The following is a 25041-nucleotide window of genomic DNA, read 5'->3' as shown; positions in this document are numbered from 1 at the left end:
CATACATCCTCCTCCTCTAATACTTCGCATTAAGATCTATAACTTTCAATAAAACATTTTTGATCCATTTTATACACAATTAAATTCAGGAAACAAATTATTTGCCTTTCTGTGAGTATGTGAGTGTAATGTACCTATTTTTGTTTAGCTTTGCCAGCAACAGGGTTTATAACTCCATACAATGCAGTACCAGTACTGCTAATTAGTAATATCAATAATATGAATCTATGTGTAAGATATAACATCAGTACCAAAAAGGGAAGCAAATTTGGAAAATACGTATACTTCAGTTTCGAGTTTTGTGTACATGTATTGAACCATAATGAGAAACACATTTGAACCTAAAAGGGATGAAATGACAGGAAGCTAAGAGAGATAAAATGACAGGAGGTTGGAGGAAACTACATAATAAGGAGCCTTATAATTTTTGTAATTCAACAAATATTAAGATGCTCAAATCTAGGAGTGTGAAATTTGTGAGACATGTGGCACACAAGGGCAAAGTAAGAAATTATACAAAATTTTTATTAGAGCACCTGAACAAAAGTTAAAACTTCGAAAACTTACGCACAGATGGGAGGGTAGTATTAAAATGAATCTTACAAAAATATGATGGAGGATAGGGCAGTGGGAGGCTCTTGTAAACATGGAAATTAATCTCTTCCATAAATGACAAGACATTTCTTTATTATCTGAGATACTACTAGTTTCTCAAGAAGGACTTTATTCCATACAGTTAGTTTCAGTTAATACTGAAACATGAACATATACATATATACTATGCAAAAATTAGCCTCAACACAATGAGGAAAGTCATGAAAAACCTTGTGATAGCCAGTCTCCTAATTTTTATCCCATCTCTGGATATATTTATTACCTGACTGTAAATTCCTAATGTTTAAAATAATGGTCTTCTTATATGAAATTTAGGGTAACAATATGTAACTTCCAAATTCTCTGATGTATTGTACTCTGTGGGTTAGTAACAGAAAATTCTCTTCTTTGTTAGCATTGGAAAATGCAAGAATATTTCCACACCCCCACATTTGCAACTGCATCTTGGAAGTTCATCTTCAGAAATCTCATCCATTTCCTCCACATCAACATCAGTAAAACTGTTAATGAGAAATACTCGACTAATCAACAGTCACTTTGATAAATCATGTAGCAGAACTTCAACCAAATACCTGCAAAAGATCAGGTCTTTGCCTTCATCTGCCAGTTCACATGCAACCAACAGGCACAATACAAAACATCAAACTCTGACGAGAAAGCAGAATGGTCATGACTACCGAATCACAACTAACTCCGTCTCTAATCACACAAGCTGTGGTGTTAGCAGGAACATCAATGCCATTCCATTAAAGAGGAAACAAGTGTCTTTCAGGTTAGTTGGAGAAACATATGTAGGCCTTTTTATACTTTTGTAGTCTTTGTTTGATAACTGGGTAAAATTATTTATCCATTAACAACCAAATAACTAAATAATCACACCTTTTCAAGATTCGCAGAGAAAACCCTACTAGTCGATAAGTATCAATTAATTTTACTTAATCTTCTTTCTAATATAGAGGCTACGCAAATTTGCCAAGTTCTTTGTGAAATATGAATAACATAATAAAGTCTTCCGTACCCATAACAGACACTGAAGACAGTTATTATTCTGCATGGTTCTGGTATAAATAATTTACATGCAACAGAAAACCAGCTTCTAATCATCTGCTATAGTGACCCAGAATCTGCCTCAGTGTTTCAGTCGGTTCACTGACAGGGATAATTCTGAGATTGTTTAACAATGTTGTTTCTAACTGCAGAGGCTGTATAGCATCAAATGAAACACGAAGCTGATCGTGAATGAGAAGCAGAAAAGGATCTCAAAAGAGCATATCTTGGTCTTGGTACTGTCCGGGTACTTGCCTGGACAGAGATAACTGACAACACAGCCAAGATTTGAACTGCATTCCTCTCAAGCACAAGTTTTGAGCAATACTATTAAACCAACCTCCAACCACCATTCTGCATGACTGTATCATCTCTTACTCATTGCTATTGAACAAGTTAATTTTAAATACATTTATATCCTTTTCGGATTGACAACATTTAAGAACTGGGTATTTAAAAAAATATTTGGTCCTAAAGTGACAGCAGGCTGGAAAAAACTGTATAATGAGGAGCTCCATAATTTGTACTCTTCACCAAATATTATTAGGATTATTAGTTAAGAAAGATAAGATCATTACATCCTTCTGGAATTAGGTATTTGCATTTTTTTACACCAAATGTAATGGTTATACATTCATGTACGTATTCTTGAAATAGGCAGATATATTTCCTGTATACCAAACGTTACAGTTATATAGCCACGACTCATCTTCTGGAAATTGGTTAGTGATGTCCTTTAATTGGATATTATGGTTATATTGCCATGACTTAAATGTTCTGAAATTATGGGGTATCCAATTTGGATTTTTGGCAGCTTACTGGCTATCTTGACTAATATTTTTCATGGTTTTCCTCACTTTCTACTGGTAAATGATGGGAGAGTATCCTGAAATATGTCATGACCACCTCTTTCCAAACCCCTATCTAATCACCATTCATGAGTTTATTCCCACCTAATAATAGATGCTACTAGCTTCTGCAGTTAAAATGTGATAAAACAACCAAAAAACTAATCTACTTTGTTACTGTGGTTTCAAATATGTACATCCTCTACCTATAGCTATATCAGCACAGACAACTTACATCTGTCTGAACACGATCGTCGCATCCTTGAGTCAATGGCCCTCAAGAAAAAAATTGAGAGAGAAAGTGATGAGTTTGCCTACCAGGCTCATCAGCTCTGGGAACAGGACAGGGAGGAAAGAGAACAGGTATATAATTACTTTAATATCAAACATTTACATCTTGCTTACAGGAAAACTTTGTCCAGCGCAGAAATAAATTGTTAATAGAATCCACTGAAGATATTCTAAACAAATTTAACTTGCAAATACACCTAAAACATTGTCAATGACTGTTTTTAAATACTTAGCCTGTACATTATTTATTGTTGTTGTTAATATGCTGTTTTTGTTGTTATTGTTATTATTATATGTACTCTGTATCAAATTGTTTTATGTACATTTTTGTCATGTTCACCACCTTCTTCCTACAATAAACATGACAAAGTAAGATCTAAATATGCAAATTTGTTTATGTTAGTATGTCCCTCCCACACAAAAAATTATACAGAATTCTCCAATGACAATATGATACAGCAAAGCAGTATGGAGATGGCACAGTGGAGGGAGATAGTGGCAGAAAGGCGAAGAATGCAGAACACTGAAAACTCGCGTAAAATGGAGGAGATGAAGCAGAGTCTCCGGCAATCACAACAGCAACTAGAGCACAGAATTCGTCAAAAAGAAGAACGTGCCGCAAACTTACGCTATGCTGTAGAGGAGCGAAAGGTTTGAGAAAATTCACTCTTTCTCATGCGCTGTAAGCACCTAATTGTAAAAAATTCCAGCCAATTTCCTGCCACATCTTGTTGCAATTGCTCACTCTAAGGTTGAGAAGTTATTCTGTCTCTTGCATTCTGTCTACATTAGTCTTATATTTAACTGATAATGTTAATTCATCAACTATCTTATAACTTACAGATTGCTTTTTATTTCTTAATTTTGTAATGTCTCTTAAGGTCATTTCCAGTAGTGACCTCTGTAATCTTATGCATGCAGTTCAATAAAGTGAAAGCAAAATATATTTAAGGTTGTTGTGGCACACTTCCTGGATAAAAGTATACATAGTGTTAACAATGAAAAGTTTAAAACTGGATTAGACTCTGTAAGATTTGAGGTTTTCACAGCGGTGAGTCGACCAGACAACACAGCGCAACAATCCAGAAGACAGAAATCTGGATTAGACTCCACAACTGCTATTCTGTATGTAAGACATATTCCATTATTTGTTGTAGATGAGTAAAGTCGAGGAACGCAGTCAGTCTGCTGCGAAGCGTCAGGCCGAAGCGGAAGCAGCATGCCAACAAAGAGAGCTGGAAGCAGCACTGTGGCAGCAAACATTAGATGAACAGCAGAAGCTGCGGCTTGAGAGAGCAGAAATGACAAGGATGCAAAACCAAGAAACTTATCGGAGGGTTTGTTTTTCATAATGGACATTCTTATTGTAATACTAACACAAATTAGAGATATTATGCCTGCAAAGTGGAACTTTTGAGAAAGTAGGTGGACCTATCTGTGGTCCTGTAGCATTGTATTGCCATGGTAAAACTTGCGCAGTATAAATTGATAGAAACCATGAAAAACCTCAGTCACGGTATCCAGTAACCTGATCGCAATTTCAACCAGGCATCTCTTCAAGTCTGTAGCATGACAGCTGTCTCAGGTATAAAGTGTTTTTATGCACACCATTTACAGAGAGTTGCCAGCGCCAATCGAGTAGAAGAACTCCGTCATCAAGAACGTTGGCAGCAGATGCAAGAAGAAACCAAGGTGGCACTACAAGAACTGCGCAGACTCTGTCAACAACGAGAAGAACGCGCACAAGAAAAGTTTAAACAGATCCAGAAGGACCGTAGTAGGCAACTTAAGGGACAGAGGTACGAGTCTGGTAAATCATCTGCATCAACTGCAAGTTTTCCTTCTGAGATTTGTCCCCATAACTATACTAGGAACTGTGGCAATGACGGTGTGAAGACATGATCCTTCATGAAACCCGACAAAAAATATCAAGTATAACAAGTCTGGGGACGTTGGCGACAAAGGCATTTGCTCCCATGTCCTATACAACTTTTGAGCAGTTGCAACACCATAACAGCCAGGGACCGAACTGTCAAAAGTGATGACAAATTTGAAGTGTCTACATGTCATTTCATTTTATCATTGTAAGTGCTTTAATTCATTAAATATAGCAAATCACTTTTAATCATTCCATGACACCCCATATTAAAATGGATCTTAGGTAGATGTGAGGGCTTGAATATGACTGAACTGTCGCAGGATGAAGTTCAAAGACAGGATTCTGTGAACAGAAACTTCCAGTTCTGTAAAACAAGCAGGACATTTCTTGGCCAATTTAGTAACTACCCTCTGCTACAGACGTCCCTCTATAATTAATTAATTATGAATGAAGATGTCAGTTTTGAAATAAACCTCTCTTTCAGCTTAGAACGATCAGTCAGATTTCAACAAGTTCATCAACTGCATGATGATCTTGATGTGGGACTGAACAAGTGGCAGGGTCAGGTACTGTCCTTGCAGTGGAAGGCAACACAGGAAGCAGAAGTTAAAGCGACACGTCACTTGGAGAGCAAGCGACAGAAGGTAGAGAATGAGAACAGGGCACGATGGCAACACCACACACATCTCATGGACAGGTCAGTCAACCACCTCATAAAATTGCCTGCAATCAGATTTTAATCTGGAACCTTTAAATAAGAATGAAAATGACTAACAAGTCGATAAAATTTTTAAAAAAAATACCTGCTTCCCTTACACTTCCAGCCTCGCCAATGCAGCACAAAGAGCTTTCTCAGTGATAATGTGGATAACACTGTTGATTACAATTTTCTCATCAATAGAATGTTACTGGATAGTGTAAGCTTTATAAACAATTACATATTCTATTCCATTTACTCTTGGTGTGAGATCCACACTGAAATAACAAGTATTTGTGCAAACACAACATATACTTAAACAAAAAAACATGTGATGCCTCAAACTTGAATATAGTCTTGGCTCAAATGCTAACATCTGGTCTTTCACCGGAAATAGATGTCCAAGTGTATCACAACATTCTCCTTAACGTAAAGTAATTAACGCTGATTCACTGGTTTTTTTAAATTAGGCAGACATATTGGTGTCTTTCCTTTTCAAAACCTGGCACAAATAACAGAAATTAATGGAAGGCAGAGGAAAGCAATATACAGAAAAACATAAGATTACAAATTAGTGGAATTATTACATACATAATTTTTTGTTGTACATAGTAGACAACAAGAACTGTGAATTATGTAGTTAGACAGTCAGCAATCATGTAGCAGCTCTCTGCAGACTAATAACATCAATCTTACAGGCTAAGCCGTGATGATGAAGCTCGAGTGTGCTATATTCGAGAGCTCATAACTCGGAAGGAGACAAAGATGCAGAGAATGGCCAAAGAGCGTGATATGGCCATAAGAGAGTCTCGCCTGCAAGCACAGACAACAGCTGATCTCCGAGAGCATATCAGGTACATCATTACAGACACAGATCATGACACTTTCTTAAGAATGTACCCCAGTTTCTTCTTCTTCTTCTCTTATGTACACAACCTTAATATGTTTGTACTCTCAGTTTATTCTTTACTGCAATTTTTGTCATCCATTCTTTGTATGTGTTGATTTTGTTTGTATTCCTGTATATTTTTACTGAAAGAAAATGTCTGTATTTACTTCTTATTTCTTCATTTGAATTCGATCCAACATTGTAAAGCCTTTTACTATTCATAAAAACTTCCCCTTGGCAGCCTGTATCATGATCTAAGTTTGAGGAGTGATCACAACTTTGCAGAATTTTAAATTTGTACAGTGTTTTTATTCTAATGTTATATTTATTTTAATGTTCTATTAATGATTCAACACATGAACTGGAACTTGAAGATTATTGTCTTCTGGAATATTACACCATGCAGTCTGGTAGAAGTTATCTTATTCATAACTATGGTCAGATTTTCTTGTTTCTGTACTCTAACAATTTTGTTCATTTTAGGAGAACATTATCACCAGAGACGTTTGACCGTAAGGTCGCACGTGTCGCTCTGGAGATGAGAATTGCTGGTCGTCCGCCCACCGCAAGTCCTCCAATGACCAGATCTCACATCTTCCTTGGCTGACTGTCGTTTGACGATCTTGCATTTGGCCTTATAGCTATTAGATGTTACTATGAACTTCTGATTGGTTAAGAAGCAGAAAATAGTTGTCTAGTTGCATATGGAAAATACAGAACAGTTTAATGGTACTCCTACTAATATGCTTTTATGGTGGTTTGAGACTTTTGCATTTATTCTCTGGGTGGTCGCATCATGCTGTGGCAGCCTTTCTTACCAAATTAAGAATTCAAGCATTCTAGTTAACATTCTATTAAAAATTTTACCACAGTGAGAAAGATTACAATTCTGCAACTTACAACTTTTTAAATTTCTTTTAGAGACCAACTAGTACATACTAAATATTATTTCTATAATTGTACAAGTCTGTGAGGCAGAAAATGTTGAGACCTGCTGTTCTAGACCAGTGATTATGAAACTTTTTGGCACACAGACCATCACAGTAGGGTACAAAGATCCTGCAAACTACCCACCCTACCTACTTGTGTTTCAAACTTGCAAATGACGAATGACTGAATGCTTCACAAGACATTAATTAGCTATCAATTTCTGCATTCAATGTAGAGAACATAATAAACTTATATATCTTATACTTTATATACTAAAATATAGTCTAGCATTTAAATTGCCAGGTCTGCTTGCATTGAGAAACACTGTAATAATAGTTTATCATATTAAAGACAGAATGGTAAGGACAACTGTTACATATTGATAACAAAAGAATTCCTCTAAAAGATTGAGAAATAAAGATGTCACTGGGGTTACAAAGGGCTGGGTACAGAGAAAAATGAGTATGACAGTAAGGAAAAAATGGACCCAGACACAAGAGGAAAACTTACAGAGGAGAGACGAACTGTCAAGCCTTTATCATAGGTTAAGTTATTCTTGTTTTACAGCCTTCTTGACAATCTGTGAACCATGATACCATTTCTGTAGATCACAAATATGGAATATACCACACTAAAACTTCTTGGCTACAAATTCTCTGATATGAAAGCGTACAGGTTCGTCACTGTGTTCACTACAGCCTGGAGCTGAATTCTATCCTGAGCCAGTTTTGGAGTATGTGAGAAATTTGGTGATGTCGTCATGTCTTTATCTAATTGATTCCTATTTACTTCAGGCTTGAAAATATTTGATTTCCTATACCTTGTACCAGATTACTGAATAAGAACAAATAGTTTTGTAGTGGAGCAGCTACCGTTATCATCTGAAGAAGCATTTTAATTTTTACAAAAGAATTGTTCTAACATGTCCATACAGTTCATCAGAAAGACCACTTCACTATACAGTGGAATCTTCATTTAATGTTTGCTCATGTCCTTCCTCATTTTAAGTTTAAAATTTTTATGGTCCTAACCACATTACCTCCATGTCAGACTTTACTTAAGATTCTCGTTAGTGTAGCGTTCGGTACAGGTCTGAACGATTTACACAATGGGAAGCTTCATAATTTGTATTCTGTCTAATACGATGAAGATGAGATGGGTAAGACGTGGATCACAAAGTACAAAAATGAAAAATGCATAATTTTGGTTGGAACACCTCAAGGGAAGCAATCTATTTGAGAGACATAAGTGTAGATGACAGAATAACATCAGATGGATATTAACCCTTTAAAGCCAAATGATAACTACACATACAAGTAGCTTTAATACTAGTGACAATGCATTTTGTATTAATGGGTTTTCTTTTATTCTCAGTGCTAAAAACATTAACCAATTGATCTATGTAATGGCTATGGGTAGTATAAATGACTTAGTTTTTAAATATTATTTAGATGAGCTTTGGCTTTAAAGGGTTAGGAGAGAGGCTGTGAAGATAGGTTTTCATGTCTTCGGTTCCTTAACAGCTGGGAATTTCTTGACCAGATGAGTAACTACCAATTTTGAAAGAAAGGCGCTGCACAGTGGATTAATTGTTCAAATACATTTCTCTCCAAGAAACATTAAATGGGGATTGTACTTTAATAGTAACTACCTATTATAATTTCTAAAATAAAAGCTAAATATATACATAATATAAATAAATTACACTATGAAATGGTTAACATATTCACTGCCAATAGCAGTAATTGCCATTCACATGAGTACGCCTTCTCTGTGCTTATGACAGCTCTCAATGTCTGAGCTCAGTCATCAAAGTAATACAACTTTTCTTCAACAGATATAATTCAATTTCCGCAAAGCCTTCTCATACCAAAATAGAAACTTTGAGGAATATGAAAATGTACTGATTTTCAACTTACATCTGAAATATCTTATTTATACAAAAAAAATACTAACGCTTTGTTTTAGCAAAACTGCTTAGCTCACAAGATTAGAATATTCAGACCATTGAAATTCATGGTTGAGTAATTATGACTCCTGCTTAGTATCTGGAAGTCCCTTACGCAATATTTATTAACACGTATACTCAGCAGATGACTTGTAATAAACTAACAATGGATAAAAGTTTAAGAAACATGAAAGGAAACATTTCAGACATAACAATATTGCAACCTTTTTCTTTTTGTAAAATAACGCTACTAGCAGAGGCCGGATGGCAACTTGCTTATGTATGAATATTCAGAAGTGTGGATGAATATGGCAAGAGCAGTCTGACAAATTTCCAGCTGGATCTGAATGTACTAAACTGACATTTTTATACCTGGCAGAAAAGTGTTAACTCATGCACTGCTAGCACTTGTTTTCTTGTTCACGTCTCCTTCACTTTCTTGTTCTTGTGGCATATCATCTATTTTCAACTGCTGCTCCCACATAGCTGCATACACATTGCCCAATGCTATTAAATCTTCGTGTCTGTAAAATAATGACTACGTTACATTTGCAATGTCTCAAAAAACTATGCACACTTTAATAAATTAACAAACATGGAAAGTGGTACTCCAGAATGAACTATACATATTTTAAAAAATTAATTATTTGCAATTTTTAGTATCTCTTTAGCACTGATGTTCATTAACTACAGATAAAATCTATAAAACAGACATAAACATACTGTTGTAAAACTACGAATATCACACATGTTCAGAAATTATTTTTAATTTTCCTTACCCGCTCATCTTTACTCCGAGAATAGCTCAGTACCAGGTACCAGGTATATTACACAGACACCATATAAATTGAGATACAAATTATAATCATAATGAATTATATATTTTATGCTCCATATCCATTTTTGTATGATCTCTTTTGAGAATAAATTATAATGTTCAAATTGAGAATCATGTACGTTGGGTTTATATTGGACAAATATGAACTGGGATTTAATTTACCTGTTACTTCGTCAAATTTAATTTAAGTCTGTTGAGCAGTTTTTGGATATGAAATGTGGACAGCTAGAGATATAATCATCCCATTATGCAATTATTTTATGTATTGTGTGCAAAGGATGCACATAAAACAAAGCCCTGCCTGTACCCTGACAATGTAGGCAGTATGCACCCCTGTAACCTCGGTCAACTTCTACAAGACTAAGCAGCACAACACCTCAGAAGACGGTCATCTTCATACTCAGGAATAACGCCAACATTAACTTTATCTTTAATTTTAATAAATAAACTGTGTACTGGTACCATAAAGCAGGTTTGAATGATTATGGAAGAAACGCCTCACCTGCCTCGCTCCACAATCTCACCCTCCTTCAGTACAAGGATCTCATCAGCATGAATTATGGTCGACAGTCGATGTGCCACCACAATGGTGGTCCTGTTGGCACACACTCTGTTCAGAGCAGCTTGGATGTTCCTCTCTGTCTGTGTGTCCAATGCACTTGTAGCTTCATCAAGCAACACAATACTAGGAGATTTAAGCAGTGTGCGAGCAATAGCCACACGCTGCTTCTCGCCCCCACTCAGCTTCAATCCTCGTTCTCCCACCTAATTAACAATGACAGTAATTGCACGGTACAAGATCTTTCTTCAAAACTTCAAAACTGACAGTTGCTCAACTGGCCAAGATTTGTTTTTCCAGTACGTCTGTTGCCTTGTTTACAATAGCCTACCATTAGGCCCTAGCCTGAGTCAACTGAATCTAGTTCATATCCTCAAATCCAATGTCTCCAAGATACATTTTAATATAATCTCCACATTTATGTAAATTCCCCTAAGATGTTCTTTTCTTAGAAATTTCCAACTAAAATTTGTGTATGCATTTTTTATGTCCCCATATGTGCTACATGCTCCACCTATTTCAATTTGCACAATTTGATCATACTAACAACATTAGGTAAAGAGTAAAAATATTACAAAGTTACCTAGTAAGTAAGTTTTGCCACTGTTCTGTTATATTCTCTTTCTTAGATCAAAATATTCTCCTTAGCATGACAGAAAAAAAAATTATAATCACAAAACTGGCATCAGTAATTCAAATTAAACAGTACCATTCTGGAATATCTACATTCTTAACTGTACATGCATTCCCTCCTCGAGTACAGGTGACTCATTAAATATGGGGTTATATCCCTACTTGTAATAAAGATGCATAAAAATAGTTAACATATAACAACCAACATTTTGATGTTAAAATTTGGCTATGGATAGGATACTGATGCTCGTCATAATATTTAAATAAAACAGCAGACATGCGAAAGCGCAGCAAAAGCACGTTTTACAAGAATCACATACATATATGGTACAATGAAACATACTTTGGTTTCATAAGCATCGGGGAAGGTTAGGATCCTGTCGTGAATATCGGCATGTTTTGCGGCAGCTACGATGTCTTCGTCTGATGCAGATATCCTGCCATATTGGATGTTGTACCTGGAACATTAATGCCATCTATGTGGAATAATCATAACTCTTACATGATCTGTCCATATGTTTATAACAAGAGCAGTTGATGTTTATTCAGCTGATCAATAAATTGCTTGCTGACATGTAACCCAGCTTTTATATTCTCTTCTCTGTTTATTAATTGTTGTTAAGCTCAGTTTACTGGATGCAACAGAATATGTCTCCCAGTTTTGACCTAAGTTGAAGAAAGATTTCTTCCTTTGAAACACAGTGACTTTTTAAGATTTTAAAATTTTTAAGACTTTTCAGAACCAGACAAAGGATGAAGTCCAAAAGAAAGAAAATGGTAATATAATACCATCACCAGTGACTTTCTTGACAGCTGTATAACCACCAATGACTGTAGCAAATAGAAAGTTATTCTACAAGCTGGTTAATTTAAGAAAATTCATTACATCACATACTAACTTGATAGAGTTATTGAAAAGTACAGTGTCCTGTGGCACCACACCAATTGCTTGTCGCAATGATGCCTGTAGCACAGTCTTAATATTCTGGCCATCAATAACAATACTTCCTGAGTCTACGTCATAAAATCGAAATAGGAGTCGAATGACTGTACTTTTACCACTTCCTGATGGACCCACCTAAAATGGAACATACAACAATTCAATCAAAGTAATCAATTGGTTTTCGTTAAATGTTTTGTAACACACAACATTCTCATAATGAAAGATAAATTTTTACAAAAAATATGTATGAAGGGAATTAGGATCCTAAGGAACCTAAATTAGCTCTGAAATGTCTTCAATGGCAGGCTTACGTATTTAGAATACTGTATTTTTGAATTCTGTTACCAGGAAGTTGAAGTAATTTACTGCCCTACGTGCACTAATGGAGTAATTTATAATTGTATTAAACTTCATAATAAATACTAAATTTTCAAGTTATTTTATGTGTGTGTATATGTTAGCAGTACTGATCTAAATTTTGTCACTCTCAAAACATTTCATCATATATTTTGTCATAATTAAGTAACTTCTCTCGTCTACATCAAATTGCACGGTACAAAGTCTTCCTTGAGCAGCTAATTAATCAGCCCATCAGCCATTAATGAATCCTATTCTCAGCTAGCAAAACCGAGTTCACAGCTCTAAAATCTATTTCTCCAAGATCCTGTCATTCATGTTCAAATGGTCTCCCTCCTTTAGGTATTTCAAACCAAAATTGTTATTCATTTCTAGTTTCCAGCTACATAATCACGCCAAGCCCATTTTATATCTTTTGATTTAACCACCTCAATAATACTATGTCAAAAGTGCAAGTGTAAGCTCCTAAGCAATTTTCTTAATTCTTATACTTCATCCCTCTTAAGTCCAAATATGCTTCTAAAGAGTTTGTTCTCAGACATTCTCGATCTCCGTTCTTTTCTGATAAGATTAAAGTAAGGGACCAAATTTCATATCCAAGTAAAAGAACAGGTGAAATTATTGTCTTTAATTTTCTATAGAGGTGATGGGAAAATAAAATATTCTACACTGACTGACAGTAAAATCTTCAGACTTGATTCTGCTCTCAATTTGATTATAAATATGATCTCAGTTCGGCCCTGTCAATCCAAAATATCCTGTATTAAACATGTTATGTGGCAGTGCATTAAATAAAGTCACATTTCCTGCTACTACCAAACCTCCACTGTACAAATTAATAAGAGAGGTTGACTCACAAACGCCACCGTCTTGCCTGCCGGTACAGTGAAGCTGATATTTTTCAGAACAATTCTATCAGGTATGTATCCAAAGCTGACGTTATGAAACTCAACAGTGCCTCGCTTCACAGACAGAGGCCCAGCTCCAGGTGCATCTATGACTTCCTGCTCTTCACGCATCAGGTCAAACATGTTTTCCATATCAACAAAATTCTTCTGGATTGCTCTGAAATGTTACAGGCAAAGTTACCAACAGATTAGTATCTAACAAATTTCCATAAAAATAACTGATTATTTGATTTATTTAATGATGCTGGTACTTCTGAAGATGTCATGCAGCATGAGATAAGGTAAGCAGGTATGGATTTAGAAGGATTGTGCTTATTTGAAACCTTGCAGGCAACTCCCTTCTTGAAGATTTCTGTCTTCTGGGTTGTTGTGCTGTGTAGTCTGGTCGATGTTAACCAACGTTTCAGAGGTCATACTGCCTCCATCATCAGGGCGATAACGGAAACAGTATGACCTCTGAAACGTTGGTTAACATCGACCAGACTACACAGCGCAACAACCCAGAAGACAGAAATCTTCATACTCGCCGCTGTGAAAACCTCAAATCATACAACTCCCTTCTTGTATGACTGTTATCACAATTTCAGAAATGTGATCAAGAAACAATGATCATAAGGTTTGGCTCTGTACAGATTTAACAGTTTGAGGCTACCATGATCCTTAATTTCTTCTAGATCTTTTCTGTCCAATGGTCTTATGAGCAGATGAGAGAGACTCAGGAAAACAGAAGAAGGCAATGGCAAACCACTTCTGTATCACCTGCCTAAAAAACATATATGAACTGGTCCCAGTCCGAGAAAAGAATGGAAGGATCCTGCTCATAATATGTTGCCAACCTCCTGTAGAGGAGACGGCGTAATAAAGAAGAAGTTACTTCAATATTCATTCAATTCAACATTACTACGTCTTACCTATAGAATGTGCCAAACCAGTTGAGTGGAACGTACAACTGAATAATGTACGAAGCAAACAGGACGTAATCGCCAATTGTGAGACCCTGGTTTGTCACAACCATGTGCACACACAGCAAGGACCCTGTGAGAAGTCCTCCGCACACTATCACATTCTGCACTGTGTTCAGGATGTTCTGTGTCACAGTCGACTTCCATTCTTCCGTCTAACAAGAACAATATTTGATGTAAACAAAATGTAGAGATGTAATAACATTGTTAAGTCAGATATGTTACTAATGTAATACTGAAAAAGGGTTTGGCGTAAAACGCATATAACTTGAAGCGTCCTTTACGCTGTTTCAGACTGTTACAAAAAGAAACTATTAATGGCTATTTATAACATCTATAAAAGTAATTTTATCCCAACATTGAGGAAAAAAACATTTCTTAAAAACCATCAGTTTTGCCACGTCTGTCCACCCGTTCCCAAACTACTTGATGATTGGTATAATAGACTTGCACTAAATTTTGTCAAAAGCCATTTTGATTTTGGTATAGTTTGGAAAATTCTAAGGGCCACTTCACTGAAATATGAACCATCGTAAGCTTTGCCTAATTTCCTACTAGTGCCCTGGTACGTAGCTCATATTAGCACAACTTAAACACATTACATATACGACAGTGGACAAATACGCATAACCAAAACACTTTCTTCGCTGCTACCCCAAGGGTGTATTTTACCCATTCTTCTTGTCACCTAGTTCCTAAAATTTTATATAAAAAGAGATCTACTTCCATTTTCAACTTAACCACTCAATTACTAATCTTACACACAAAGAAGTTTTCCTCCATGTTTGTTAATCACCAAGTTATAGCTGATTGATGAGCACTCCTGATTTGCATTCAACAGGTCCTGGGTTTGAATCACAGCCTGAGAGCTTTTATCCTGAATATTTCTCATATTTTATCCTAACAAATGCACGAAAGTAGGAATAAAAAGAAGAAAGAGAGGAAAAAATATATTTTAAATAGTTTAAATGTAATATACTTACAGACGACTTATAATTTATCTCAAAATAATATCTTATCTGTGCTGTTAATTAGCTTTGTTACATTAAGGGTTGATCAGGATCCCAAAGAAAAATTATTGCATTTTAAAATGGTAAGACAAATTTCCAGCATAGGTGTGTTCACATATATCACCTGATAGTTAAGGATGGCTTCACGATAGCTCTCCACCTCGTAATTTTCAGCACCATAGTACTTGACAGTTTCAAAGTTAAGCAGTGAGTCTACAGAACGAGCCGTTTGGGCATTGTCTGCTAGGTTCATGCGGCGCTGGAACTTGGTTCGCCATTCAGTTACCAAGATTGTAGCCACTACAAGAGAAAAAATTACATTAACTAAATTGTGTGATCCCCACTTAATGGTACCTGCACCTTGTCGTGGTGGTGGGACTTGAGTACCTCAGTGACCCCAAGAGCTATGCTGGCGGTAGCATAGCTACTGGTAGGGACTCCCTAGCCAGATTGGTCGAGGGGGAGAGGTCAGACTAAGACAGGTACCCTGGTCCTCCAGGTTGGGGGTTGGTCGCAAGGCTAACAACCTTGCACCGTAAAATGGAAGATGTTTCAAAACCTCGATCAAACCTAACAGAGGACCGAATGGAAGAGGAGAAATGAGGAGGCCATGGACCGAATACGGACCGGAGAGCCATAGAAGAAGAAAAAATTGTGTGATAAAGCTTATAATTAACCATCACTGTCAAGACCTGCTAGTCTAAGGGTACAATGCTGAACTTCTGCACCAAAGATTTCAAGTTTGAGACAGGTCACATCTAGAGTAGATTTTTCATTATGTCTTTCGTTGTCTCTGTGAATTTGAAGAATATGAGGCCCCACTGTGGTTTGGAGCTCATGTTAAGCTGTACAATCATTGTCAGCTATCATTATTCTAGAAGCATTTACCTCACAAGTGCCCCTACACCACCTCAGAAATGTACAATTTCAGTGAGGCAGAAAGAATTCAAAAAGATTAAATAAACTGGCAACGTAAGCAACACAAAATTTTCTTCAGTTAATGTAAAAATCCAATGTTCTCTACGGAAACCTTAAAAGCAAGTTCTCTGTGCTTAAAATATTAGATTTAAAGTTCATGATATACATTAATTAAAATTAATATTGTTTCCTTACCTATGTAGAGACTCATGGTGACGAACACGATGAGTCCAAACCACCCGTTAAACGCAGATATGAAGTACCCCACTGCTACCAAAATGTCAGTTATGGTAGGCAAAATGGAGAAGAGGATGTAATTTAGGAGGTTGTTGATACTATCCGTGCCACGGTCCATTACACGCAGCACTTCTCCCGTCTTGCGGCTTAAATGCCACCGCAGACTCAGTCCATGAAGATGCTTGAATAGTTCAACCTGTGCCAACAGAATGAAATCACACAGTAAGCATTAAAATTCACGACAGCAGCTGATTCACCGCACTTCAGTTATGTTGTATGCTGTCCATTGTCATTACCCAAAAATATAAAAATACCAGCATACCACCATCTTTGACAGAGACAATTAAGAATGTATTGTTTTTACCTCAACTTCACGAGTGGTATACTGTTGTATTCTGATCCAGAGGAATGATCGGATGTTGTTCAGGAGACCCATACCTCCTGTTCCACCGCCCTGGAGGAACTTGAAACCTACGTAAATAAGCACCCAGTCCCAACGAAACCTGGGATTCTCAGCTGCCATGCTATCCACTGCAATACAAAGTTTGAATTTCATCCAAGAATAAAGCTTTTTTCATTATGCCGCATATTAAATTATCTGTAAACCGACATATTTTCCAAACGCAATCTTTATGATTTTTCAAATAGCGCTTACACTAAACAGAACATTTTCTTTCAGAATGGGAATGATTTCTGAAACACTGTAAACTAGGTCAAAGGGTCTCCTGGGAGAATAGACGCAAAGTCGCAAGCGGGAAAACTCTAATTAAAAAACATAAATTCACGTGCAGCTCATAACTTTTTGACTTTTCAAGAGGTTTATGGAGTAATGAATTTTTAAAGTAACAAAGTGACTTTAACTCACCGATCAGCTTGCTGTAAATCGGTACATATAAATTGATCACTCGTCCAACTGCCAGAAGCAGGAAGCAAAACAAAACACGAAACTGTAAGGGGAGGTCTTTCTTAGGCCACAAGAAAGGCGCAAGAACCAGAATCTTCTTCCATGCATTTCGGAATGTAGATCCTTGATTCGTCACATCATTCTCCTGTTGACAGATACGAAACTAAGTCTTTCACGTGCTTCATAAATAAGCAATTTATCAGATTCGTGGTCTTGCAGGTTATGACACTCTCTTGCAGATAGTTACTAATATTTTGGAGTAACATGAAGCCTCCATCTTCATTCCCACCATAAAAATGGAGATGATGTCGTTGACCAGCTATAAGACTAAATAATGTCTTGCCACAGAAGACAACATTCTACAATTTCACTGCGGTGCAAAGCTCATAACTTGTAAAGCAATTTCATTACTTCAGTACAGTTTATTTACAAAAACCACATACAAGAAATGGACTCACTCAGTACAACTTTAAAATGTATAAAAAGTTGACTGAATACATGGCATAACGCTTTGTATCAGACTGTATTAATAACTTCGCTAAAACTAAAAACCAACAAAACGATATTTCAAAACCAAAATAAAAATATTTCTTTTATTAATATACATAGTAATACCTTCATATCCAAAATGAGTTTTGAAGATAAATAAGCTGACGGCAAACTATAAATGTGGTCGGTCATACACAGACACTAACGACCAAGTAAGAAGCATTTTAGTATCTGCAAGTGGACTTACGTCTATTTGAATGTTGAGTTCTGTGGAAGAGTTGCTTAGGTTAAAATAGTCTCTGTTCGTCATTATGCCCGGGGCCCGCAATCCAAGAACGAAGAGGACGACGCACGACACAAAGCGTGTCACAAACACTCCCATCTCAATCTCATCTGTGAGTCTTGTAAAATAAAACAAAATGAAAATCACTTCATATACTTGGAACGCACTGCATAGAACAAAATATTTGCTAATTACTTAGCGTATGAATGAAACTTACGTTGTGAGGTGAAACCACCAGTCGTCTCTGTTCAGATTGATGAAAGACAAGCTCTCGGATGCAAGCACTAATGTCCAGAAAAATAAGAGAACCAAACCGTGGCCTCGCGTCGGAACTGACGGCAGAAGATAGTTGCGTTCCAAAATAATTAGAATGGCTGAGAACGGGAACATGGCTATAGTCAGCAAGAGAGACAGAATCTGCAAGCAGACGGAAGAATCATATAAAAGGTCAGCATTTGTGGTATTCGCTTAGAAATTGTAAAATCGCAGAGACATCTTATCATCACGGTGAGTTTAAAAATACTTAACACTGCTTACATCATAAAAGAAGAAGCAAATATAATGCACTTTTGTGCAGTTACTTAATGAGGATCCAACCATGTTGTAAAATGTTGTCCATAAAAATATTCCATCATTTTACACTATTTAAACTATTTCTTAACAATTTACCAGATTTTTCACTGCTAGAACCTACAAACTCTCCAATTTATTTCAACAAACTTCTGCATGAAGCCACACACATTCATGTAAAGCCATTTCCCCCTCTTTAATTATTTCATGTCGTTCTGGGCTTTGGCACCGCGTGGACTCGGCAGATATCTCTCCAAAACGTTTCCATCACGCCAAAACCCAGAAGAACATCATCATCACCCTCATCTAGTCTTTTGACTGAGGCACATACTGTGAACATCTTCAGGGCTGAGCTGAAAGTATCTTCCTCCATCTTCACTCCTCATCCCATGACTCTGATTGACCAACCCCATTGGCCTGATCATCTTCCTAACCCTGTTTAAACTATTCACTTCCTAACACTCCTCACTTAGGACCCGAAGATGGAGGAAGTCACATTCCTCTGAAATATCAGCCCCAAAGACTGCCATTTACACTCGTATCACTGTGATGACATGTGATATACAATCAGTACTGTCAGAATTAATTCAGACCCAAAACAATGGAATCTACAACGCGGAAGAACAACACCAACATTATCACCGCCAGAATAACTTCAGTATCTCACAGAAATAAAATACATATTATTTGTTGGAAGACTAATTAATAATATTCTTGTATTAGAAACCAAGGTTGAGCACACAATATAAGTTTATTCACTGCAAGTTCATCACTTATTATCATTCTAAACTGCACAATGCATCCAAAATGTTTGTAAATTTGAGTACTGTCAAATAATTCTACTTTATACAACACAACTGGTAATCATACTGTAAAAACCATTTTTCATACATACCATGTAACCATAAACAAATCCTCCTTTGAGAACTGTCGCCTGCAGTATGAACCGCACAACTGCCAAGATAGGCAGGAGAAACGTAATGAAAATCTGGGCATAATAGAGCTTTGAACGTGGTAATGACAATTGTGCCACCCGCGTACCATATTTTTTGTACATCCAGAACTGTGCTGACCCAAAAAGAAGCAGTATGCCAGCAGTAATACTGACTGTGAGTGTCTCCATGAAACATTGTGATGTCCCATTGTTTATCCACACTTCACCAAGTGTCACGTTTGGCGGACAGTACAGCATTCTGATCTGAAATACATTAAAGATAATCATAACCTCAAAATTATAAAAGATAGGCAAACATCAAATGCAGGCACACATGAACATTAATAATAATATCATATTTTATATAGTCAACTATTGTACAATTATAAACAAGAAACTGAGCAGTAATATCAATAAACATTTGGGAGATTGAGAGAATGACTTCAGGTATGAAGATTCCTACCTGACCGCTTCTGCTGTCTAGGAAATAATACATGCAAGATCTTTTAATTTTAAGTGGGCATATTAGTTACAACTTTCGCACCTTCCTATCTCAACTTTGTCAATACGTCCATTTATCAAACTGTTATCATGCTATTACAGATCACTACACTCCTACGAATAAAGTATCATTAACAAGGACAAAATTCTGCTACAGTACAGAACATCGTCACAGATATAATTCCACATATAATATTTCGCAAACCTACATTTCAACGTTATTCCTGCTGTTAAAAATTCAATACATTATCACGTCACAGTGATAAGCAAATAAAATAAACCTGTAAAGTCATCTCTTAAGCACGTGTCCTCCCCACCCATTCGACAACGCTAAGAAACAGCTGATGGCATAACCTGTGAGAAAGGAAGGCATGATAAATCGGAAAGACCATCCTCTATGCCAGTGACATCAACCTTTTTTGTTCGCGTACCCCCAGATATAATTTCTCTTCAACTTTGTACCCCCAAAGTTGTTGGTGTATTATTCAAGTTATACATAGTATATAATCTACATCTAAAATAAATTAAATAAATTACATTACTGATTATTCAGTGTTTATCATAAAATGTCTTTTTTTTTAAATTTCACGTACCCCCCGGGGTACGTACCCCAGGTTCAATACCATTGCTCTATGCCACCATATACATTCAACTAAGAGTGATGACCTTGTGACAAGGAGATATAACAATGACATCAGTAGCGGCTCGTGAGTCTGGGCAGTGGTAGTACTGCGCAAGGGGGGGGAAATCAGATTAGTTTCTCAACACATAACAATGTAAATAAATGAAAAGCAAATTTACATCAGGAGAAAGCCCATACTTGCTGGACGATGTTTTAACTATTTGTAAGTCCGGAAGAGGGAGACCATGACGTTTTACATCTCTCTTTTCACTCAAAGACAATTTAGAAAAGTAATTTGCTGCAACTATGACACACTTCCTTTGCTCATTATCATTATCGGAACAAAAAATAGCCAGCACATAGAATTATTGAACACTCATTAATAATAACCACGAAACAGATTGCGATACAGAAACCAGTCTAAAACACGTGGTACCGCGTAAGGGTGTTTACTATGAGCCGGCTGCGAGGACTGCAGCCCCGATACGCGCTGTACCAGTGAACTGCTCCTCACTCCACCGCACGAAGCGCTCATTACTTTTGAGTGGCTAGCCACGCTGAAATCCTTCAAACCGGATCACAGACCCGATCTGCTACGCACACCTCGACCGTGGACTAACTATCAGTTCAGCCGATTAGTGGATAATAACCTAACCTAACCTTACCCATCCTAACTCAAAACGCAACCTAATCCAATGAAAGTTATCCCAATCAAACTTAAACGAACCCAAAACAACCGATCCGCAGTGGATCAAACCCACCACCGGTTAAGGACTTCCAAATTAACTTCCAGGACTTCTCCAGGATTTCACCAGGACTTCTCCAGGAATTTTCCAGAAATTTTCCATGACAAAAAAATTGCGCATTTCGTTTCCAGGATTTCTCCAGGAAATTTTCTGGAATTCTCCAGGATTCTCCAGCACTTCTCCAGGACATCCCCACGACCACCCGATGATCACGCTAGAAATTTTCCAGGACATACCTAAGCTATCGTAGAATAACACAACCTTATCCAACCTAACCTAAACCTGCCCTTACCTTAACTAACGTAACTATACCTTACCTAACCTAACCCAACCTAACCCATAATGCACCTGATTGAATGTAGCTTATCAAAAATCAAACTTCAGCAGATTCAATCCCACCACCGCTTAAGGACTTTCACATAACCTTCCAGCACTTCTCCATGACCAAAGAACTTCCGCATAACCTCTCCAGGACTTCTCCGACACTACTCTAGGACTTATCCAGATTTTCTCTAGCACTTTTCCAGGAATTCTCCAGGACATCCCCACGACCACCCGATGAACTCTCTAGAAATTCTTCAGGACCCAAAATAACCTATCGTAAAACAACACAACTTTACCTAACCTAACCTAACCTAACAGTGGCGGCTCGTGAGTCTGGGCAGTGGTAGTACTGCGCAAGGGGGAAAAATCAGATTAGTTTCTCAACACATAAGAATGTAAATAAATGAAAAGTAAATTTACATCAGGAGAAAACCCATACGTGCTCGACGATGTTTTATCTATTTGTTACTCCGGAAGAGGGCGGCCAAGATATTTTACATCACTTTTTTCACTCAAAGACAATTTAGAAAAAGTAATTTACTGTAATTATGACACACTTCCTTTGCTCATTGTCATTATCAGAACAAAAATAGTTAGCACATAGAATTATTGAACACTCATTAACAATAACCACGAAACAGATTGCGATACAGAAACCAGTCTAAAACACGTGGTACCGCGTAAGGGTGTTTACTATGAGCCGGCTGCGAGGACTGCAGCCCCGATACGCGCTGTACCAGTGAACTGCCCCTCACTCCACCGCCCGCCGCGTTGTCTACGTGTGACAAGCAGACGGAGCTGCGAACCTTGAAGCCCCGATCCGCACTGTTCATTCGCGATGAGGAGGGTACGCTATAAATACATTTATGAAAAACCCCGTTCTTTACACATACGTCGGTGACATTTTTACGTCGATAAACAGCAAAAGATTTTCTGCAGAACCGCTAACCTGTCTGCCTGCATACAGATATAAAATTAATTAGCCCTAATATTTGAATGTTTGTGATATGTTTACTAATTTAGATATTTAGATGGGCAGAAACACACGTAGGACTAAATCTGAATCTAAAGAATCCGTGCTTCTTGTTCAATTTTAACCAAAATTGGCACTTGCTGAAAAGTTTTAATAAAACTACCAAATAGTCTTATCAAATTTTACGAAAATCTTTTTAGCAATTTTGAAGTTGGATGGACGGACAGACAGACGTATTGAAGTTAATAGGCGCATTTTTGTAAATTTTGTTGTAAGAGCGCTTAAATTTAACGAATTTATGTGGTGTTAAAATAAAGGGACCTAAGTTAAGAGACGTTAAAATGAAGGCTAAGAATATTAAAAGTTGTTAAATATAACCTAAATTACGCACTAGCGAATATAAAAAGTTTTAATTTAGCATAAAATCTCCGCCAGTATGTAAGGGACACACAGTTAGGCTCAATCCTTGGTCTGAATAATTAGATTGTGTACAGAAAAGGGAATGCAATCCAAGTTTTCAACAAAAACTATGAAATTTCGTAACAACTGGGGAAAAAAAAGAGTTGACAGTGGAACCAAGGTTCCGGAGAATCTGACGTAAATACGTCTCTGTAATGTAATGTAATGTAATGTAATGTAATGTAATGTAATAATGCTTATATAAGATAAGTACCTGTGATATTCTAAAACGTTTCACCAACATAAAATTATCTAGTCTACGACGCACTTCTACAAGAGATTAAACAGCTCAGCTCTTTCCGCAATAACGAAAGCGGATTGTTGACGGAAGTAATGTAACACAACAACGCCGAGTAAACAGATGGCGTTTCCTAGGTAACATAACAATGCATACAAGCTGACCATTGTTATCGGTCCATATTTACACATTGTTGATACGGATCTTACACATTTTCGTTACACTTTTTTGTCGAATGACCCTTCCGTATAGACGTATTTACGTCAAAACGAAACAAATTAGTAAATGTAAAACACTACTTTTTATAGTTTGGATAAAAACGGAAAAATTCCGGCACCGCGTTTTTAAACTTGAAGGCCAAAATTATTCGCACGACCCCCCCCCCCCCCCCCCCCACGCCGGTTTGAACAGAGATAAAGAAGACTGAGTTATCAACGAATGCTTTCTTTATGAAGTAAATTTTTAAGAGTTAACACAGCTATAGCTGTATTTGTGGTCGGTGCATTTTGTGAGACGCCAACATTCATCGTAAATTCCCCTTCCGGTAATCAAAATGCAAGAAACCGAAGCATACTTAAGCCTGATGCATGTTATTTCTTTTAAGACTAAGCGTAGGCCTTTCGTCTTCTTGGTTAGATTCAGTTTGTCAGTCGTGATTGAGGCTTCGTCTTATATTTAGGCAGGAAAAGATGCCACGCGCTAAAAGATAATTTTGTAGGTCAGACGCCGCAGATGTAATATTTTATTTTTTGATACATGATCTAAAAAAGCGAACCTAGGTCATATTATTCGTTTTTATTTTAGTGAAGATTCCCGGAATGTAGGACTACGCAGGAAGAAATAATCGAAGAAAATCGTGGACACAAGTGGATTTGAATAATACTATTACTGTACAAAAAAATTAAAGAAACTGTTCTATAGTCCTGTTTCAAAAAGAATTGTTTCTAAATGTCTAGCCTACTTTAAGAAATTTTGATCTTCATTATATCTGGAACGTGAACTCAACGCTAAATTACCCTGTTCTTCGCAGTGAAACACTGGAACCATACATCGCCCTTACGCAAAATTTACAATATGAAACCTAACACGAACAGTATACTTGATAATTGTTTATTTCGTACCAACGGAGCAATCTAGAATTCCAAATACAATATTTGGCTTTTCCTGTCATCTTAATACAGAAATATTTTAAATATGAGATGTGTAAAGCACGTGTTCATAAAATACACCAATTTTAACGTTAAAATTGGCTGCAGAAAAGTGTCGTTGAATATTTACCCTGGCGTTTTAGACTATTTTCCATGATCAATTAAATCCTACCTATAATTTGTGGTAAACCAGAGTTATGGACCCCCAGATACTGAAAGAACTTGGTGTTCGCACGAGGCGGGTCTACTCACGGTCACATGATAGAGGGCGGTACACGCGGGCTCCGCCTCCTGGATTCTGCCTCTGCTAGCGGTGAACTGCTATGACGTCGTGAGGCTTT

General features: G+C 37.0%; 2 protein-coding genes across 14 annotated transcripts in view; one reads left to right on the top strand and one right to left on the bottom strand.

Moving 5' to 3' along the window:
* Positions 1–7837, top strand: part of LOC110839229 (uncharacterized) — a 25859-nt gene extending 18022 nt beyond the window's left edge. For 5 of the 7 annotated variants that reach the window (XM_022083222.2, XM_087352488.1, XM_022083224.2 and 2 more), the window contains exons 6-12: positions 1010–1387; positions 2723–2873; positions 3261–3452; positions 3959–4138; positions 4419–4600; positions 5165–5377; positions 6076–6386. In XM_022083222.2, the coding sequence (XP_021938914.2) occupies positions 1010–1387; positions 2723–2873; positions 3261–3452; positions 3959–4138; positions 4419–4600; positions 5165–5377; positions 6076–6382 (1603 nt within the window). In that variant the 3' untranslated portion in view covers positions 6383–6386. Of the gene's footprint in view, positions 1–1009; positions 1388–2722; positions 2874–3260; positions 3453–3958; positions 4139–4418; positions 4601–5164; positions 5378–6075; positions 6387–6749 lie in introns of those variants that run through there. The other 2 variants (XM_022083229.2, XM_087352489.1) reach the window with 2 other exon arrangements.
* The window catches only part of Hmt-1 (ABC transporter ATP-binding protein/permease Hmt-1), a 27536-nt gene extending 2495 nt beyond the window's left edge, over positions 1–25041 (bottom strand). The window contains exons 1-15 of one of the 7 annotated variants that reach the window (XM_022083216.1): positions 20153–20372; positions 19651–19953; positions 18403–18602; positions 18150–18303; positions 17375–17558; positions 16874–17040; positions 16468–16705; positions 15479–15654; positions 14294–14499; positions 13332–13539; positions 12074–12252; positions 11518–11632; positions 10485–10747; positions 9517–9668; positions 667–1115 (exon numbers count right to left, since the gene is read on the bottom strand). In XM_022083216.1, the coding sequence (XP_021938908.1) occupies positions 9536–9668; positions 10485–10747; positions 11518–11632; positions 12074–12252; positions 13332–13539; positions 14294–14499; positions 15479–15654; positions 16468–16705; positions 16874–17040; positions 17375–17558; positions 18150–18303; positions 18403–18602; positions 19651–19953; positions 20153–20185 (2559 nt within the window). In that variant the 5' untranslated portion in view covers positions 20186–20372 and the 3' untranslated portion in view covers positions 667–1115; positions 9517–9535. Of the gene's footprint in view, positions 1–666; positions 9669–10484; positions 10748–11517; positions 11633–12073; positions 12253–13331; positions 13540–14293; positions 14500–15478; positions 15655–16467; positions 16706–16873; positions 17041–17374; positions 17559–18149; positions 18304–18402; positions 18603–19650; positions 19954–20152; positions 20373–20399; positions 20553–23528; positions 23633–24952 lie in introns of those variants that run through there. The other 6 variants (XM_087352469.1, XM_022083219.2, XM_022083218.2 and 3 more) reach the window with 6 other exon arrangements.

This window comes from Zootermopsis nevadensis, unplaced genomic scaffold (assembly GCF_977971745.1).
Source record: "Zootermopsis nevadensis isolate Lab colony 2312 unplaced genomic scaffold, Znev_1.0 Znev_ptg000021l, whole genome shotgun sequence".
Classification (NCBI taxonomy): Eukaryota; Metazoa; Arthropoda; class Insecta; order Blattodea; family Termopsidae; genus Zootermopsis; species Zootermopsis nevadensis.
Note: the sequence above shows the minus strand (reverse complement) of the source record. Positions and strands in the feature narration are given on the sequence as shown.